Source organism: Crassostrea angulata, chromosome 2 (assembly GCF_025612915.1).
Source record: "Crassostrea angulata isolate pt1a10 chromosome 2, ASM2561291v2, whole genome shotgun sequence".
In the NCBI taxonomy this organism is placed as follows: Eukaryota; Metazoa; Mollusca; class Bivalvia; order Ostreida; family Ostreidae; genus Magallana; species Magallana angulata.
The window spans coordinates 18,961,272-18,981,848 of record NC_069112.1 but is presented as its reverse complement, the minus strand read 5'-3'; the positions used below and the strand labels follow the sequence as shown (position 1 = coordinate 18,981,848).

The 20,577-nt window shown below is 31.9% G+C and overlaps 1 protein-coding gene across 4 annotated transcripts; it reads right to left on the bottom strand.

Moving 5' to 3' along the window:
- Positions 1-831: 831 nt before the first annotated feature.
- Positions 832-19,758, bottom strand: LOC128173505 (uncharacterized). 4 transcript variants are annotated; one of them, XM_052839205.1, is made up of 13 exons: positions 19,181-19,758; positions 13,371-13,460; positions 12,913-13,007; positions 12,360-12,452; positions 12,027-12,119; positions 11,725-11,799; positions 10,940-11,050; positions 10,653-10,724; positions 9,477-9,534; positions 8,133-8,267; positions 7,771-7,875; positions 6,195-6,286; positions 832-5,408 (listed from the first exon to the last, which is right to left on the bottom strand). In XM_052839205.1, exons 4-10 carry the CDS (start codon positions 12,412-12,414, stop codon positions 8,234-8,236), a joined length of 498 nt encoding a protein of 165 aa, XP_052695165.1. In that variant the 5' UTR covers positions 12,415-12,452; positions 12,913-13,007; positions 13,371-13,460; positions 19,181-19,758; the 3' UTR covers positions 832-5,408; positions 6,195-6,286; positions 7,771-7,875; positions 8,133-8,233. The 4 variants fall into 4 exon arrangements, with proteins under 4 accessions (XP_052695165.1, XP_052695164.1, XP_052695166.1 ...); XM_052839204.1 differs by lacking the exon at positions 19,181-19,758 and having other exon boundaries at positions 13,371-13,511; XM_052839206.1 differs by lacking the exons at positions 832-5,408; positions 19,181-19,758 and having other exon boundaries at positions 6,191-6,286; positions 13,371-13,511.
- Between the last annotated feature and the right edge of the window lie 819 nt (positions 19,759-20,577).

Sequence of the window (20,577 nt, the reverse complement as noted above, 5' to 3'; positions counted from 1 at the left end):
TTTGTATGATAATCATATGTTTATATGTTAATCAATATAATAATATAAAATTAAATATTGCATCCTATCATACTAACAATATATATCATTTAATACAATAAAATACTGTAATAAACAAAGATGATATTGTTGATATGAAATGACATTGTATTGTGTCAAACCTTATTGTATTTAATCACATAATACAGCATCATTATATATAATTCAATATAATTGAATTATATGAAACAATATCATATTACATAATACATCATAACATTGAAACATATGATAGTATTGTTTAATATAGTATGATATTGTATTGTATGATATTGTATAATATTTGATACATAAAACGATATTGTATCATATGATACAATAAAATTTGATAATTGTATCACATAAAATGATACAATATTACGTGATAAAGTAAAATATTATATAATACAATATTATATCATACATATTGTATCACAAAATACAATAATATATCATATAAACTAATATCATATTATACAATATCATATGATACGATAACATAAAATATTACAATATCATATAATACAATTTCACGTGATATAATTGTATATCACCGAAACCAATATCATATTATGCAATATAGTATGATACAATATTATAGATACAATATAATATTATATGATATTGTATCACAATATACAATACTATACAGAACAATATCAGGATACAATATCTTATCATAAAATATCAAAAAAATTGAAAAAAATATCATATCATATAACTATTTACAATGTAACATATAATATCATATTGTATCATATTAAACAATAGTGTTTAATATCATATAATTCTTTATCATACGAATCATGTTATATCATTTAACAACAACCACATCTTTCTATCAAGCAGGTTTAAGTGAGGTAGGAGATTTCTTTAGCATCCTTGATAATGGAGATCAGGCTCTGCATTTTAAGCAACCTCTGCGTTTCATTTATAATATAGTTAAATCAACTATGCAGTTTATCATCTAAAAAATCATGTGACCTGTTCCAAAAACCTTTACCTCCTCCAGCATCCGAAACCTATGGCTCAGATTCAGCATTCAAGCCTGTCAGGTGCATCAGTATCTTAAGACACATCAACCATACAAGTTTGGTGAAGGACCAGTAATAAGTAAGATATTATCATCAGAGGGCACCTGCAACAAAACATTTAACCAGCTCTTAAAACCTTTACCACCTCCAGCATCCGAAAGCTATATCTCAGATTCAGCATTCAAGCCTATCTGGTGCATAAGTATCATAAGACGCATCAACCATACAAGTTTGGTGAAGTAAGGACCAGTAGTAACTAAGATATTATCATCAGAGGGCACCTGCAACAAAAACTTTAACCAGCTCTTTAAAACTTAAACCACCTCCAGCATCCAAAACTTATAGCTCAGATTCAGCACTCAAGCCTGTCTGTTGCATCAGTATCATAAGACACACCATCCATGCAAGTTTGGTGAAGTTAGGACCAGGAGTAAGTTAGATATTGCTATCAAAAGGCACCTGCAACAGAAACTTTAACTTGCTCCAAAAACCTTAACCTCCTTCAGCATCTGAAATTTAGGACCAAGATTCAGCATCCAAGTCTTTCAAGTTCATAAGGAGGTCCAGATGCATCATCCATGCAAGTTTGGTGACGATAGGGCAAGTAATAGCTTAGATACAGGACCTGTAACAAAAGCTTTTGCTAGGTCCGGACGCCGATGCCGACGCCGGGGGTATAGCATAAGCTCCCCTTGACTTCGTCTCGGTGAGCTAAAAATGGTCTCCTTAATATTTTTTTATTCTCTCATAAGGCTTAAGGAGACCCTGCATATATTTTTATATTTATATTTTTAGGGCTTAAGTAGACCATTCTTTTTTACAATAACTTTCATGATTTGCAAGTGCTCTATCATTTTTTATAGCCACGCAACATAGAAATACGATATAATGCAAGGTCACTGTGCACATGTATATGTAAGCTTTGCTAATATCTCACATAGTTGATGGTGTGGACTTTTAATATTCATAGATGGTCATTTAGAGGTCTGTGGAATGACAATAATCTCACATCTGTTGATTTTTCATTACTACTAGCCCTCAAAAATATACTATATTATCCCTCTATTATGTTGCTATTGTCTTGTGCGGCTATGGGAAACCGATCATACATTTTTTAACATATTACCTAATTAGGGTTTAGGTAGACCATTTTTTACTTACCATAACTTTCGTGATTTGCAAGCCCTTTTCACTGTGTGGAGATACCCAAACCTGTATTGATCATGCCCACACTTTTGAAAAAACCTTCAGTCTTATAGGGTTTTTTTCGCGTCACAAAATTTGTGAAAATGGGGAAAACATGAAGCATTTTTAATTTACGTCCCTACTGAGGATAATCTTCTCAATTCAATCCATTCTACATGTGTCCTAATGTATTTTAGAATTTCACATATTAAATAAATGAAAAAAAAACATTTCAAGTTCATGAACAAACTTTACTAATCATCAAAAATAATTTCAAATAAATTTCATTCATAATTTATGGATCAGGGTGTAAACATTAGTTCAATTTTGAAAGTTTAAACAATTATTCATTTCAAATTTATTAATACAGCAATCATTGGCATTCAAAATTCAATGTACATAACATGTCCATTATTTTGGTGAACTTACAGTTCAATTATACAGTTTCATTTTTTTCTGTGCAACGAAATCATGTATGTAAGGATCTGTAAATTTATGAAATCAAAATATTCATAATCTATTCTCAACCTTTATATTTCAAATTTCATAAATTTCAAGAAAATAAAGTTCTTAATATTGATTTACTTATTCTTCATAATTCATATATAACAATCAAAAAAGGTGATCAAAGATCATGTATTGATTGAACCATTCATTAACAAATGTTAATGAATAACATTTATAATAAGTACACATGTAAGAAATTGACAAAGAAGTTTAAAAGTTACTCTGGGAACAAAAATGACTGAACAAATGCATGACATAAAAAAATATTTAAGGACGAAAAGGATTATGCAGCTAAAAAAATATTGTTTTTTTTTTCAAACATAAAGACATTAGGATGTCTTCTGCAATACATATCACGTTTAGGGGCCACTCTCTTGCCTTATAAGAAATAAAGGTAATCACAGATTACAAAGCACCTAGATGAGGCATCACCTTTATAAAGCATCACCTTTATAAAGCACCACCTTTATGAGACCACTTTTATCATATTACATGAAAATTTCAGTTAATGATCTTTGATATCCATGGATACTGTTTCAACACAATATCATGTTACTATATCATATGTTAAAAAATTGTATGATAATCATATGTTCATTTCATATGGTATTATAAGATACAATCTTAATCAATACAAAATATAAAATATGATATTGCATCCTATGATACTTACAATATACATATCATATAATAAAATAAAATACTGTATTATATAATGATGCAATATGATATTGTTACATATGATATGACACCATGTCATGTTATACATTATTGCATTTGATCACATAATACGACATCATAATATATGATACAGAATAGCATCATATGATACATTACAATATCAAATAATACAAGTTCATGTGATACAATAATATATCATATAAACCAATATCATTTTATACAATATCATATCATGTGATAAGATATTATATACCACAATACAACATCATATCATATTATACCATATTATGTATGGCAATATAATATGAAACAATAGCATGTGATAAAATAGAATATAATACAATATCATTTCATACATTATTGCATCTTTATAAAAAATACTTTACATAACAATATAATGATACAATATCATATCATAATGCACAAAAATAGTGATACAATATCACTTTGTATTTGATAACTTTTTATAATATAATATATGATATAATATTGTATCATATAAAACAATAGTGTATCAAATCATACAATACTATATATCATGTTATATCATTTCACAACAAACACATCTATCAATCAGGTTAGAGTGAGGTAGGAGATTTTTTAAAAACATCCTTGATAATAGAGATCAGGATCTGCATCTGAAGCTACCTCTATGATTCATTATATTATAGTTAAATTAACTATTATGCAAGCTTTTATCTATAAAACATGTGACCTGTTCAAATATAACTAAATTTCATCCAGCATTCAAAACCTATGGCTCAGATTCAGCATTCAAGCCTGCCAGATGCATCAGTATCATAAGAGGCATCATCGATGCAAGTTGGTAAAGTTAGGACCAGTAATTATTAAGATACATTTTTTAGCATCCTTGATAATAGAGATCAGGCTCTGCATCTGAAGCTACCTTTGCAATTCATTTATATTATCGTTAAATCAACTATGCAAATTTGAAATAGTACTAAATATATCAATTATGTGACCTGTTCCAAAAAACATAACCTCATCCAGCATCGGAATCCTATGGTTAATATTCAGCATTCAAGCCTGTCAGGTGCATCAGTATCATAAGATGCATCATCCATGCAAGTTTGATGAAGTTAGGACCAGTAGTAGCTAAGATATAATCATCAGAGGCCACCTGCTCCAAAAACTTTAACCAGCTCTAAAAACCTTATCCTCCTCCAGCATCCAAAACCTATGGCTCAGATTCAGCATTCAAGCCTGTATGGTGCATCAGTATCATAAGATGCATCATCCATGCAAGTTTGATGAAGTTAGGACCAGTAGTAGCTATGATATAATCATCAGAGGGCACCTGCTCCAAAAACTTTAACCAGCTCTAAAAACCTTATCCTCCTCCAGCATCCAAAACCTATGGCTCAGATTCAGCATTCAAGCCTGTATGGTGCATCAGTATCATAAGACGCATCATCCACACAAGTTTGGATCAGTAGTAACTTACAAATTGCCATTAAAGGGCACCTGCACCAAAAACTTTAACATGTTCCAAAAACCTTAACCTCCTCCAGCATCTGAAATTCATGGCCCAGATTTAGCATCCAAGTCTTTCAAGTTCATAAAAAGGTCCAGATGCATCATCCATGCAAGTTTGGTGAAGATAGGATAAGTAATAACTTAGATAGAGGACCTGCAACAAAAACTTTTACCAGGTCCGGACGCCGACGCCGATTGTATTGCATAAGCTCCAACCAACTTCGTCTCGGTGAGCTAAAAATATATTATCATACATGCCCTACGTCTTGTTGTTACATTACAGTTACATTACATGTAAAATGATGAGATTCATTGTTGCTTGTTCATTTATTTCATTTCAGTTAATTTTTTGAATGTCCTAAGTCTTGTTGTTTTTCTCTCGTTGAAGATTTTAGATCTAATCTTCAATAATTTCGGTCCTCTCATCAAGCCCTTCCAATGAATACATTTTATGTTTTTCCAAAAACTCCTGGATTTTTCTTTTACCTTGAAAAGATTTTAAAAATGATATGAACAATCAAAATTATTATATTGTCACATATTCATGTAAAAAAGATAATAGCTATGTAAACAAGGCATACCATACTCTGTCACAAGTTTTTGCTTCCACTACTTCTTGCTTAATATTTTGATTATCATAAATACATTCATGCTCAAACTACATTCATCCACTTAATCAAGATTATCTGTTTTGAAATGTCCCCTCTACCGCTTTAGGCTTCAATACACAACCCAAAATAGAAAGCCTATAGGGATTTTGCATTGCATCCGCCATGGAATAGCCTGGATGACATCGTTGAAAAATTGTATAAGGTATTCCAAGTGGGTTTCGAATGGTGAAAAGATGTAAACATTTCACATTATAAATCTCCATGAGAAATTTGTTTCCATACCTGTGAACTTTTACGAGTGAAAAATGATAATATGTCAATGAAGATATCTTGGATATTTTCCCTTTTGTCAATTTATACTGTATTTCTTTCACAAATATGCATACTAATTTTATTAAAAATAATCAAAAAGTGATGGAAGCAATAACTTGGGACAGACTATTAATATTCACTTGCACATGTTTTTCACCATGCTATGTTTGTAAACAATTTAAAAAGGTGTGTTGTTATCACATAAATATTTTGTTCTAAAGTAGAAAGCAAATGACATTGACATTTTCAAGAACTTTGAAATATTTACATAGCAATACACAATTGGTGACAAGCAGAAAAAATAGGAAATTATCACTTAATAATAAAGGTGACCTTAAAACATACTTACTAGGTAGGTTACCAGTATTGTTGTCTTTTCTATCAAAGATGTACCTTGGAGGAAGCATTTGATTGCTTCCGTCTCATCTTTAGACCATTTAACTGGAAAAAAATTGACATTAAGAGATCAATTTTAAATTTTACCATTTCAAGGTTCTGTAAAAGTATTGCATTTGACTATTTAGAAAGAAACTTTATACTCTAAATATCATGTACACGTACATGGTAATGTTATGCACCTATCTACAGGTACATTTAATTATGAATAGGCTTAATTATGTTACTTGTATGTTATTACAAGTACATGTAATTTGTAAATTATCTTAAATGCCTCTATAGGCTTAGAAAAAGTTCCTAAAAATTATTTTATCATGAAAGATAACATGAAGAATAGATAACTTATAAACAAAGCTGCTCTTTAGTAAGTACACATATAAGGCTTACAACTTGATTTTAGCTATACAATCACACCTGTTTTAAGCGGCCACTTGTGGAACAATGACAAACTGGCGGCTTAAGACTGGGGGCCTCTTATTCCAGGTTTTAAATTAATGAAGAAAAACAACCCACCGAGTTTATTCGTTTTAGCTCTATTCCACAGATTTATTAATAGCATCTGTAATGGCGGCGTGCACGGAGAGCTCAGATTGCTGAATAGACAGTCTATATTAATTTTCAATGGCCGTTTTAATTCAATTTATCTATCAAGGGATTAAGAGCAAAACATTTTCTGCTAAATACGCCCAAACAATGATTGTAAATTGATTAAATAGGGTAAACAATAGGCCTTAACGGTCACCTGAGTAGCATATAACCCATACACAAACTTGTCGAGGAGTCTCGTATATGCATTTAATTACTAGTAATTAGGTTTCATTCTGGAGTAGAAAAATTAAAAATTTTTAATGACAGCCATCTCCCTGCCTGAAATCTTTCAAAGAGAACTGTAAAACCTACAATTTTGGCAAAAAACTTAAACGATCTGGTCTACAAAATCATGAATTCAGTTTCCTTTCAGGTGTGTGGGAGTAAAAAGGATAATTCACTAACATTATATGCATTAACACCTATACATCCATTTTAGCCTTGCCCTAGAGTCAAAACCCATACTCCAGGGGACATGAAAATTTAATTAAAATTAAATTAAATTTCAGTAGAGGACTTCCTGGTAAACGTATTTATAAGTCAGTTTTTTATACAGATGTGTGAGAAAAGAGAAGAACATTTTAAATTTTAACATTATATGCATTAACACTAAATTGCCATATTGCCTCCCCCCTCATGTCCTGAATCCCTGACCCAGGGGCCATGAATTTCACAATTTAGGTAGAGGAATTAGTGAACATCATAATTTGTCTTTTTTTGCATATTTGGCCCCACATGTGACGCCCCGGGGATGGTAGAGCCATGCATTTCACAATTTAGATTCCTCTTACCATAGAGATGCCTCACACCAAAAATGGTAACAATCAGCCCCGTAGTTTTTAAGAAGTTAAAAAAGTAAAATTGTTAACGCACGAGGCACAACGACGGATGAAAACGGATAGCAATAAATTGCTAATTCGTCAAATTGTAGATAGACAGACCCTTCAACAAAGATATATCATTTGAGCTGTTTTTATTCTTCTTGGCTGCAACTGGGCTTGCAAGAACTTTAGCTCCATCATCGTCTTCGATCTCAAAGGAGCACTCTGTAATAACAATATCATGAATATCTTACTTTGCAAATACTAAGGACAGGCATGCATAAAACCTAATGAAAAGAGAAATCATTATGGGTGGGTTTTAATTTTTAAACGATGCAAATCAATGAACCATTGTCATCTTAAATAAAGAAAGAAAGTAATTGAGAAAAGTTTTAATCATTTCAATAATATCACTTCTATTACCCCCCCCCCACCACCACACACACACACACATTCACACAAATTAAAAAAAGATTGATCACCTTGTGGTGTAACATCCGATTCATTTGCACTTCGATTCTTGCAGGGTTTGGACATCAAATCTTCTTCAGTCACATGTGATTCAGGTGCTGTACTTGGACCTTTAGGATTGTGTACACGTAACTCCGACACTGACCCTTTTAGATAAAATTTCAAAAATATATTCAAAGTCAAACACAATCAAAGTACTGAAGTACTGACGGGAGTTAATTATCGATTATCATTTATTTTAAAATCAACTTATCTTGCATGGCAATTAGTTTCTAGTCTGTATTTGAATTACGCTTTTTTATATTATATGAATTTTTAGACTTTTCCGACAAGAGTTTCGAGAAACCCCATATGAATCATGTTGTGTAATATTTAAAGATAGATTTCAAACTATGTATTAGTAATCGAAACAATTCTAAGAATCGTATAGATCCAGGTACTATTGATATCGAACTCTCGTTCAACCAGACGCTCGGCTGTCTCCGTTAATCACCGACAAGCAGAGAGGCTTTCTTGCTTGATTTACGGAGAGAGCCGAGCGTCTGGTTGAACGAGACTTTATTAAACTCTGGCGTAGGAACACATGAGACTACAAAAATATATAAATTGTTCGTATTAAATAAAATCTGACTATTTTTAAAGTGTTTATAGATAGGTTTCCTGGAAAAACAATGCTTCAGCATACATAACATCGAATTTTTCTATTATTTTCAAGAACTAAGTCTTGTCAGCGGTGATGATTTGTGTTTAGGTCCAAACACTGTTTCACTTTCGGTTTGCCAGAGTAACTGCATAGGAGAGTTGGTTAAAATCAACTCCCAAAAATTATTTAATGAAGAACAAAAAAAAAAAAAGAAATGCATATACAGTGTGTCAATGTGTGATTTACCACACTAAAGCTTAGTTTCTTTTAAATTCGCATATGCAAATGCGGGGTATTTTACCCAGTTTTAAGCTGTAGTATAAATTTTCCCTCACATGTAAATAATCCCTTTTAAAGTATTGAAAGTGGTACTCAGCAAATGTAATTAAACACTTTACATTTTCATTACTATCTGAACATTTCTTGAAAGTCAAATAGAATTGTGCACATCTGCCTCTGTCACAAGTCATAAGGAAATAACTCCATCTATACATTGTCATTCAAAAGCCAGAGGCCTAACACCTAGCTGCAATAATGTAGCCCTCTCCTTTTTTTTTTTTTTTTTTTTTTTGGGGGGGGGGGGGGGGGGGGGGGTCGGGGGGAGGGGAGAGTAAACATCAGATATAAAAAATCGGAGAGGGCTACATTGTTACAGCTATGACTAACCTAATATCAAACAAGAAAAACATTCACAAAATAGATTGAAACAAACCTATCAAGTTGACTGCTTTCATCATAGGAACTGAGAGAGGGAAAACAATGGTATGAAACTGCAAAAGATCAAAGAATTGTTATTGCATAAATAAAGTTTAAAACAAGAAATCTTTTAAAGAAACAGTTGCCCCTTTTGTGGCTTTATCAATCTTAAAATGATTAAGTTCTTTCACAAGTCAAAATTTATTATTCTTACTAGACTTTGACCCGTGAGTGCACGGGTTGACATTGCATATGATATCAACATTTACGAAATAGATACATCGACGCACCGTATTGTTGACATTTACATAACAAAGCTTTAAGCCTACATTAATGCTATTAATTTCACTACACTCTGCTTAGATATAATAATCTGACAGGCATTCACCACATGCCTCCCATATACCCGTAATGTAGCAGACAAATGCAGAATCGCTCCAAATCGATTCTGGAGAAAAATAATGAAGTTGCATTGAAAATAACAGTCAAATTTTTCATAACAAACCATTCTGAGGCTGTAAATACTTTTCATCTAAATATTTAATTCATATTATTGAAGGATTCAACACTTTTTTACTTAAAGTTACACACCATATTGATATTCGGATCTCTTGGGATTTTTCATAGTAAATGCACTGTGTTAGAGTAATCTCCCGTATTTTCTTTGATGAACAGAATATACATGTAGCAAATTTCCAATGAAAATTTACACGTTTTTGTATTATCGTTTCCGAGTTTCTCCATGCAAATGTGATATTGTGGAAATATTAACTAAAGGGCCTCCCGTGTCTTAGCGTTAATGTAATGCGCATGCACAAGATTGTAAAATCTAAAATATCCAGATGGTTTCCGGAATTTTTTGAGGAACTTTCATTGATTATTAATTAGCAAAGCCTGATTGAGAAAAAATAAAAACAAATCGGTAATCTTCAAGTACCCATGATCTTTAAAATATATAAAACAAAAGACAGAACTCTTCTTCTGATTTATCGGTATTAAAGACCAAAAATTCGAGTCTGTTATTTTAATATAGTAGTATAGATTTACAATTAATATCATATCACATCATATGTGTTACTATTACCTGGTAGATAACATGCCTTGATTGGTGAGGAATATTGCATAGAAAATCTACAAACAATTGCTTTTTCTACTGTTGATAGTTTTTTCCATAACTAAATATATTTATTACCTTCCTCGGATAGGGTGCTAAGGTTTGAATTTTCAACAAAATCCATTATGCCACTTTGACATGCTTGTGAGCCTTCAATAAAAAAGTATGAAATCATAATGCACGTACATGAAACAAAAATAACGATCAAATGATGTTCAGTCATCAACATGTACCTGGGTTAGATTTTTTGGACTTTGAAAATATAGAGTTTTCATTCAATAAAATCAATGAATCTCTATATTCTATTATAAATACACATGCACTTTATAAGTACACGTGCATCTAGAGAATCCAAATAGGAATACCTTTATTAGAATGAAGACTATCACATGTAGATTTCTCTGCAGCTAAGTTTCCCTCCTCTTGAACAATGGAATTGGTCTGGACTTCAAACAATTCTGGCACATACAGATACTCTGCAAAATAAGCATGCAGTAGAGAAATATAAGTGCTACCTCATTAAACATTAAAATTAAACATTCACTTATTAGATATATGATATAAACTTTAAATTTTTTTCACTTAAGGAATGAATTCAATATTTATTTGTTTTATACAATATAAAATGGTTTGGGGCAGTTTACGCTTTATGTAAGCGTAAACTGTTTCAAAACATTTTATATCGTATAAAACTAATAAATATTGTATTCATTGCTTATAATTTAATTTTTTTGTATGTCTAAAATAATAACATGCGCTACATTTATACACATACTATGTACATGTATAACAGGAGCGAATGCCTTATTACTGCATTTAGGAGACCTAATAAAACCAATGTATGAAGCGATATGGTTTGCATATCTTTTTTCATATAAATCAATTTTTTGTAATTTAAACAAGAAATCAAATATTCTGAAACCTAGCAAAATTGAAGGATTATTAAATAATCATTCATTTTACCTGCATACATAATATATTAAATAATAATGAATAAATCCTAGATTATGGAGACTAATTGCATATTAAAAAGATCATTATGGAGACCAAATATTATTAATACAGAAATCAGGATTTAATATACAATATTCCAACTAAGATGTTATTAACACATTCAAGTAAAAATAAATAAAGATGATTTAATGCTCACTTTTTTCCCTGAGAGTCAAGATGTCCTGTTTTTTCGTTATGTTGCATCTAGCTCTAAATGAATCTGGGGTGGACTCTGTAAAAAGTACCGATCTATTGTAATGTAAATACAAGCTTCAACATTTACTTTTTAAATTATTGCAAATTTTATTCCTAATGAATCATTAAAATAAGTATATCAAATATATTACATTCATTACATTCCACTCATATCATGGAAATAAAATGCATTATCACAGCATTAAGGAGACCAAGCTCCAGGATCACATAATAACATTGCAACATTTAATTTAATTCATTTACCTCGTTCAAAATACTCAGTGTTTTCTCTGTGGGTCAAGACTTCCCGTTTTTCCATTGTGTTGCGGCTAGATCTAAATGAATTTGGGGTGGACTCTGTAAAAAGTACCAATATACATGTATTATATTTCAAGTCTCTAAGTTTACTTCTTTATATCATTGCTAAGTTTATTCCTAATGATTAATGAAAATAAATATAACAAATATATTACATTCATTACATTCCACTCATGTCATGGAAATAAATGCATTATCACAGCATTAGGGAGACCAGACAAACAAGTATGTTAATTGTTATACGTAATAACATTGCAATATTGATTCTAATTTATTTACCTCCTTCAAAATGCTCACTGCTTTCCCTGAGGGTCAAGCTGTCCTGTTTTTCCATTGTGTTGCAGCTAAATCTCAATGAAACTGGGGTGGGCTCTGTAAAAAGTACCAATATATTGTATCATAAATACAAGCTTTTAAGTTTACTTCTTTAGTCCTTTGCAAAATTTATTCCTAATGACTTATTAAAATAAGTATAACAAATATATTACATCCAGTGCATTCCACTCATATCATGGAAATCAAATGCATTATCACAGCATTAAGGAGACCAAGCCCCAGGATCACGAAGCAATCTTTGACTTGAGTAGTAAATTGTACACTATATTAATGTTTCTTGATTAAAAACACTAACACAATTGAAATGCTATTAAAAGTGACCTGATATGACATTGTTTATTACAAATTTCAATCTAAATTTTAAGTTAAATATTTTTTGACTGACTGATTCTGAAATTTTGACATAAGCCTGATATTGCTTCATGATTCTGAGGCCAGACCAATATGTCGATCGTTATACATAATAACATTGCAACATTGAATTTAATTCATTTACCTGCTTCAAAATGCTCACTGTTTTCTCTGTCAAGATGTCCTGTTTTTCCATTGCGTTGCGGCTAGCTCTCAATGAATTTGGGGTGGATTCGGACTCTGTAAAAAGTACCAATATATTGTATTGTAAATACAAGCTTCTAGGTTTACTTTTTTTAAATCATTGCAAATTATATTCCTAATGATTAAACAAAATAAATACAACTGTTACAAATATATTACATCCAGTACATTCCACTCATATCATGTAAATCTAATGCATTATCACAGCATAGGGAGACCAGATCAACATGTACATTGTTATACACAACTACATTTCAAAGTATATCTAGTTAATATAAATGGATTTACATTTGTCTGAATTAAAATGACTGGACTCTCAGCCTCTTGTTTTTTCAGGTATTTTTTGCAAAGTGAAAATGAACTGCAGATGCAAAATTATTCTTTAAATAATAACATTACCCAAAACCTTCTTATTTTCATCTGATTCAGAATCAAAACTTGGCAAGTAGTTTGATACACTAAATGGGTCAGAATCCACATCAGAAGGAACTGAAAGAAATTAAAACAATATAGAAATTTTCTTTCATAAATGTTCATCAATTATTGGTTTACCACATTTGGTATGTGATGTTTTTTATAAATATGACAAAAGACCACTGACTAAATTAAAATTTCCAGCCATGGCACAAAAACAAGACTGTACCAATATTCAGTGAAAAATGAATTCCAATTCAGATTGATGCTTAAATTAACTAACCTTCCAAATCTAATAATTCTATGTAAATGTATATTTTTCAAGAAATATATTCTGTATACAATTTGCAAAATATACATATTTACTACAGAAACAAATTTTTGAATTAATCTAAGATAAAACAATTTTGTTCTGCAAAGGAGACTCTCCAGATTAGTGACAGACTTTAATGCACACTCATGTGATCAAGCTTTTAAAACTGAAATTTATTTATTTTACAATGATTGATAAACAAGTTCTTTAACTTATATTAATAGTTTTTGTTGACAATGGATGTTAGCGCGAGTGGGTCATGATGTGGGAAGAAGTTAGAGTGACTGGAGAAAACCCACATGTCCAAGCAGGCGACCAATGTACCCTATCATATACAACCACTGTCGATCATGGGGATTTAACTTGGGTCGCAGTGGTGATAAGCAAGGGCATTGTCCACTGCACAACTCGACACCTCTATCAAGCTTTTAAATTAATAGTTCTTGATAATGAAAACAAAATAAATCTATTTAGGTCAGCACAAGAACCATATTTAATGTTAAAATTGAAAGAAAATCAAATAACTATCAACAAAATAAAGTGAAATAATAAAAACAGAACAAAACCAAAAAACCATTACCAAAATCAAAAGAATCATCAGCCTTTTTCTGAATTCAGAAAGCAATCAAAACTAGTACCTGTAAATACATGTACATGAACAGGAGCTAGTGTTGTCACGATGATTGAATTTTAATTAAAGAATATCTCCACTGGCATGACTAGTTGTGCTAATTACTCCAAAACCTACATTAAAATCAAAAGCACCTGTGTAAAAGCATTGTATACATGCAAAGAAAATTTTTGGATTAGTTAATATCTACATTAAGCCCCATTCACAATTGGCTCACGAGCATTTTACAACACTTTGCGATCAGACTTTTTTAGATTCGCATGAGCTCTCTCTTACGTTGCACGAGCTCTCGCATACGTTGCACGAGGTCTCGCATTCGTTGCATGCGTTTTAGTGCTTGCATCAAGTCTCCTCAAAATAGTGGACATGCACACTATTCAGACGCGACCGAACGCGATCCAAATCATCGCAGTGCAATGCAGGACCAATAGTACGAATGTTTTACATTTTGTGTACTCACAAGAGTGATGCACGATTTTTAAAGGTCGTAAGATGAATCGCTGCTGTAGAGAGAGAGAGAGAGAGAGAGAGAGAGAGAGAGAGAGAGAAGGAGTTGAACTTGATAATAGTCTACGCAGTGCAGATAAGGCTACACGTCGCTCTGATATGCTAATGAAGGGATAATGAGATATGACGTCATAATACATGCCCCGCATCTGTGTTTCCATATCTGGAAAATACACCGAAAACAGTAGTTTTGGCAAAATATACGGTTGATTTAATACTTCATGGGAAAACTTATAACAACGAATTACACATATCTCTATATATAAATTTACAACAACGAGAATCTACGAAGAATTTCTATATAACATCTGTCGTATGGGTGTGAATCTGCGTCCTGAAAGCGCTCGTCAGACGCTGTAATTGATGTAAACACGTGTAGCTGGTGTTCCCAATGGTAACGATCTTTTGATGATTTATCAGGTATGTAGAATAGATATACAGTGTATTTGTAATAGACCAGATAATGAAGTAACTATTTTACTGTGTTTTTATACAGTTGATGAATTTCTGATCAACTTATTGTGTTGTTTCGTTCAAAACATGAGAAGAGACTGCATTGTTTACATTTATACTGTACAATGTACATGTAGAAGTTTATTGTCGGTCCGTTAAATTGTTACTCATTTTCTTCAGTAAGTTCAATCGACACGATCGAATCAGTTCATAACATTTGTACAGACAATATTATAGCTTTATACTACACTCAGTCTCACTACATGCAGTTGTTTGTATGTAAACAAAGTGAGACTGTGAAAACAGCTGATCTGGTTTCCTGAAGATCAGTACAGTACAGGCTAAAGAATTATATACAGCTGATTTGACTTTCTGAAAATTAGTTGACCCGTTCATAAACAGCTGATCAATAACATGTTTCTTCTGTGTTGAAAATTCTTCTATGACAGTTTATTTAATTTTTTTTTTACACATTATATTCATCCAATTGATATAAAATGTTCATGCACATTAACTATCATTACAAGCTTTTTATATCACTCAGAACATAACACTGTCTGAAATCTTATAATATACAAATATAATTGAATTGCATGTGACATCACTTCATCTGATTTCTCTAAATGAGGAATCTATATATCTATATATGGACATGGTATGTTTGTTAAGAATGTGCATGTGAAACTTTCAAATAATAGTTATATGCAAATTAGACCTTTAACAGAATGCTCAAATTGCTGTTGACATGTAGTCCTATGTATGTGTGTATATGTGTTTAATTTTAAAATGATTAAATTTAAAACTTATGTTATTTTAAACCTACAATTTTTAATACTTCATCATTAAAAATTGCTCATCAACATTGAACATATCAACATTACATGGTATGATTTCATTGTAACTGCACTAGCTTGATAGAAATCTTGTATACCTAAATCATTAACGAGAGAGAGAGAGAGAGAGAGAGAGAGAGAGAGAGAGAGAGGTGCACTGTTAAGGTTTTGACGAGTAAAATAAAGGGGCCACAGTAATCTTACACATAACAGGGGTGAAGGTGTCGATCGTCAAAAAACTGTTTTAAAGCTGTATTTGAACATGTGCAAAACCTGAATGCAAATCTTAACAGAGTGAAATGTTTATCAAGATAAATAAATTCCATTGTTTGTCAAAGTGTAGAAAATATTTCTTCCATTTTAATCTTTCAGTCATTTTAATTACATGTTAAACTCACTGAAAAATCATTTTCATTTCAGCTGGTACCTGCTATGTTTTGGGATTTGCATAAATGCTGATCTTATTGGTGACAAGTTACACACACTCTTATCCTGAGAATATAAAATATGAAAATGATGAAAATAAAAAACCTGGACTTAAAGAACACGAAGACTGTGCTTTTGGAGAAAGAAGAGGAGTCAAACTAAAGAGTCATACAATAAACACATTGACATCATATAATACATAAAAGAAATTGAAATTGTTGAGTGTGCATGCATATATGGGTATATCAATTTTAAAATAATGTTGTCACTGAACATATTATCATAATTATTCTTTCAGAAAGTAATTTATCATCTTAGTATAAATGAATAAAACAAATAAGCCAAGTATAACTGTTTTTATATTCATAATTTTTTTTAGAAATGGAGGAGAGGAGACATTTACCTAAGTCAGCTATATCAAATTGCTATATATGCTGTTTGCATGCATTAAGGATGTAAAGGGGTGGGGGAGAGAGTCTTTATCCCCTCGCATAAGATTAAGCAGAATTATTTAAATTCTATATATTCCTGTGAACCAAAAATGGCTTTTGATTGCCTACTTGCAGGATTTACACACCCTCTTTTATTCTCGGTAATGAAAAATATGCAATTGGAATGGAATAAATTTTGTGACTGAAAAAATATATATGCACCTTTCCCCCCCCCCCCCCCTTAAAAAAAAGAAAATGAGTAACTATAACCTTAAAATTATTCTTCATGTGTATATAGCCCCTCTCCCCTGGATAATTCTAATTTAATTCACACTTCACATAGTAATATGGCTTGGTCTCTGGCCACCTGCAAATAAATTCCTTGAACCACCCCTCCCCCTGGAAAATGTTTCAAGACAACAGTATTGTATATAAACATTGAGTCATAAGGCACAGGCATGCACCCGACATGAAATATTCTTATAATCAAAACGTACCCCTGACCATACTGTACAGTGAGGTAGGGGTTATTTTTTATATTATGAGAAAAATTTAAATCATGTTATATGTCTGTCTTATTATACAGGGGCTTCTCCCAACCCAGCCTACCCCTCAAATAATTTTACACAATTGGGTCTCATATATTTTTCTTTCCTTCCCTCAAAAATTAAGAAACTACTAACTCCGCGCATGCAGTAACCTAAAATATGATGCACAACTGTTTTTGTTTACGTCTATAATTACAACAGAGGAAATGCTGGTGATTCATAATAACCATACTGTCCCTTTTTATAAAGATAAAACAGAAACACTGTGTTTAAATAATCATTTGCATAATGTACTGATGAAATCTATCTCAAAATAAATTCGGATTAGACGATACAATGACACCGCGCCCATTTCAGAAGAGTTACCGCTTATAGAGTTATCTCCCCTTTTGGGATCATTTGTGCATTTGAAATGTGTATTGATTTGAGAGACCAGGCTGACTGTCAAATTAAATGCAAAAAGACAAGGGCAAGGCGGCTATAGATATTATTGAACTTGGTATGATTTTCTTCCTTTTTTTCGTGTACTTAATGAAAACTGACGCTCATTTGTTGAGAAATAAAGGTTTAATTTGTAATTTTAATAGAAATGTACAAGAACGCGCTATTTTTGTAACAAGTAGCCAGTTTTCGAAGGAATTTGCATAATAAACGAATTTTACAACTGAATGAGCATTGATTTCTATGATGTATATATAATTTTGAATAAGTAGGCGTATTACTTACTCCAAACTTTGTTTGTTTTGCCCTTGTCTTTTTTGTCTCAAATTAGCATTGACGTTTCTTGTCTAAAAGATGCCCACGTGACACTGAGAAGTCACGTGACAGTCAAATTAGGACATGGTCAAGTTAAAGTGACCCATATCTTTGCAAAATCAGTCTAAAAATAGTTTTAAAAAATATATCATGCAGAAAAAATAAAGCTTAATCAAACGACCTCCTTTTACTGCTGTTTGAAAGCAAATTGTTGCCTTAACTGTCCTGCGTACCATATTATCATATGTGCATGTTCTAGTGAGAACATACATTTAATTGGTAAACAAGAAAATATTTTACAACCATCTACCATTTCTATGTATGAAACATGTCATGTTTTTCTAATAAAAAAAAATCAACAATTACGGGGGAAGGGCGCCCCGAGTGCACATAAACATTAAAATACAAGCATTAAAAGTGTTGCTACATTGGTCATGCTTCTGGATTGAATGTTCTTGAGAGCACATTGTGCACAACGCTGTGTAATCAAGACATACATGTTTGGCCTGGTCAAAAGATCACACTCAGCCCACTTTCCAACCTAGATCTTGTCAGAAATCGTTGGAGAAATGGAAGAACTTGTTTAAAACATAGCTTGAAACGAGGACCCCCTATAAATCCAAGATGGCGAGTGTCGTCCCTTTACTTTTTTTTTTTAATGTACATTGAATACACTTTTTTAACATGACTGAAACGGGGGGTTTCAGTGAATTGATTTATTGCAATACACAGAAATACGCATAAGATTACCAATTTTAATCAATTTTTTTCTTCGGGAACAAATAATTAGGAAATTCACTATCCAACAACCAAGCCCCTGTGACTCAGCCCAACGGGAATCTGCAGACACGTTGTTTACATTATCATTAATCATCAAAAGCCAAAAATTTTACAAACCTGATAACATCCGGAAAGCCAAACGAGAATGATACTATGATGTCACATTTGTAAATATAGGGTGGAGGCCTGACTATTGTACCTACAATAAGTCAATTCATACATAGAATAGTCGGCTATCTTTCCACTATACAAGTGAAAAAGAGCAACTGATCTTAAGGTATCCGATCCACAATAGCCTCAGATTCAATGAATTTGTATGCATAACAGATTTCTTTGGGCTTCATACTTAGTATACTTTGACATAATTTTCATGTTTAAGTGTCAGTATGTAAGAGCAAAATGTGCCCTAATTAATGACCTTGTCCTTTTCTTGAAGAGTTGCCCCCCTTTGCTTTTAATTTATAAAAATTAATTCTTAAAAATATATACGGTGTAAAAATTATTTTCAGTTGTGTTTGTATTCCTAATGATGAAATGCATCTTGCCACCGAAGCATTTATTGATATTTTAAAAATTTGGGTTTTTTTTATTTTTAAAAATGTGCTTGTCCCCATAGACATCAATGCAATCTTTATTAATTAACTACTTCTTAGTTAATAATATTTTTGAAAATTTCTCTCGGTAAATCTTTTTCTACATTAAAATGCTTTTAATTAATATCAGAGCATCAAGTATATGGTGGGGTTTCAATTTAAAAAAAATTAGGTCCTAATATGGATCGGATACCTTAACATTTGGGCAGGTCTATTCGCCGGAATGCCGATGTAATATACGTAGTGACATGTATAAAAAGGTCGATAACTTGTGTTGTATATAAGCTATCGCCATTCGGTTTTCAGTTTTTTCATCTATGGATACTCTATCATTTTCTATTGGTCAGTTTACGGTAACGTTGTTGTGGGTCCAACATTCGAGGACTCTGCCTCTAGGGCGCGCCCGGAAGTCGGAGGTCCTAAATTCGTTACGGTCCTTGAGTCGTGTCCCTTTTGTTTTCTGCGCGTATTTCTCGAGATTAGGTTCTAGGCTAGGCATTCCATGAAAAAAAAAAAATTACTACGATATGTGACATCACTTCTTACTATACAGCAGCCGATAATGCGATCACAAAAGGTAACATTTTTTATTTCAAATTTTATCTTCAACTATTGCTGAGATTTCTTATTCCCAAATAAAGTTACAGATGAAAATGGCCAAATACTCGTCTAAACCTAAAATTTAAGAATATAACAGCTGTTGTCTCTTTTCTTGACATTCAGTCAATGAAAGTCATGTGATCTGATTTAAATATTCAAGGCCAAAGAAGGATAATTTTAAGTTACGAGAAGTAAAGTTCCTAATAGCATTTGAAGTTTGTTTTGTGTTATTGTTAGGTTAATCCCGTTTCCAAAAAGAAACAATAACAGAATGTATTCCCCAACAAATTTCACAAATACATACAAAATGGTTAAAGAACA

Bases quoted from the DNA above. Each gene is read 5' to 3' on its own strand.
- LOC128173505 (XM_052839205.1), bottom strand. From the start codon at position 12,414: ATGGAAAAACAGGACAGCTTGACCCTCAGGGAAAGCAGTGAGCATTTT. The intron at 12,120-12,359 runs GTAAATAAATTA...TACTTTTTACAG, and splicing joins CAGTGAGCATTTTGAAGGAG to AGTCCACCCCAAATTCATTT. The intron at 8,268-9,476 runs GTTTGTTTCAAT...TTTATCTAAAAG, and splicing joins GAAAGCAGTCAACTTGATAG to GGTCAGTGTCGGAGTTACGT.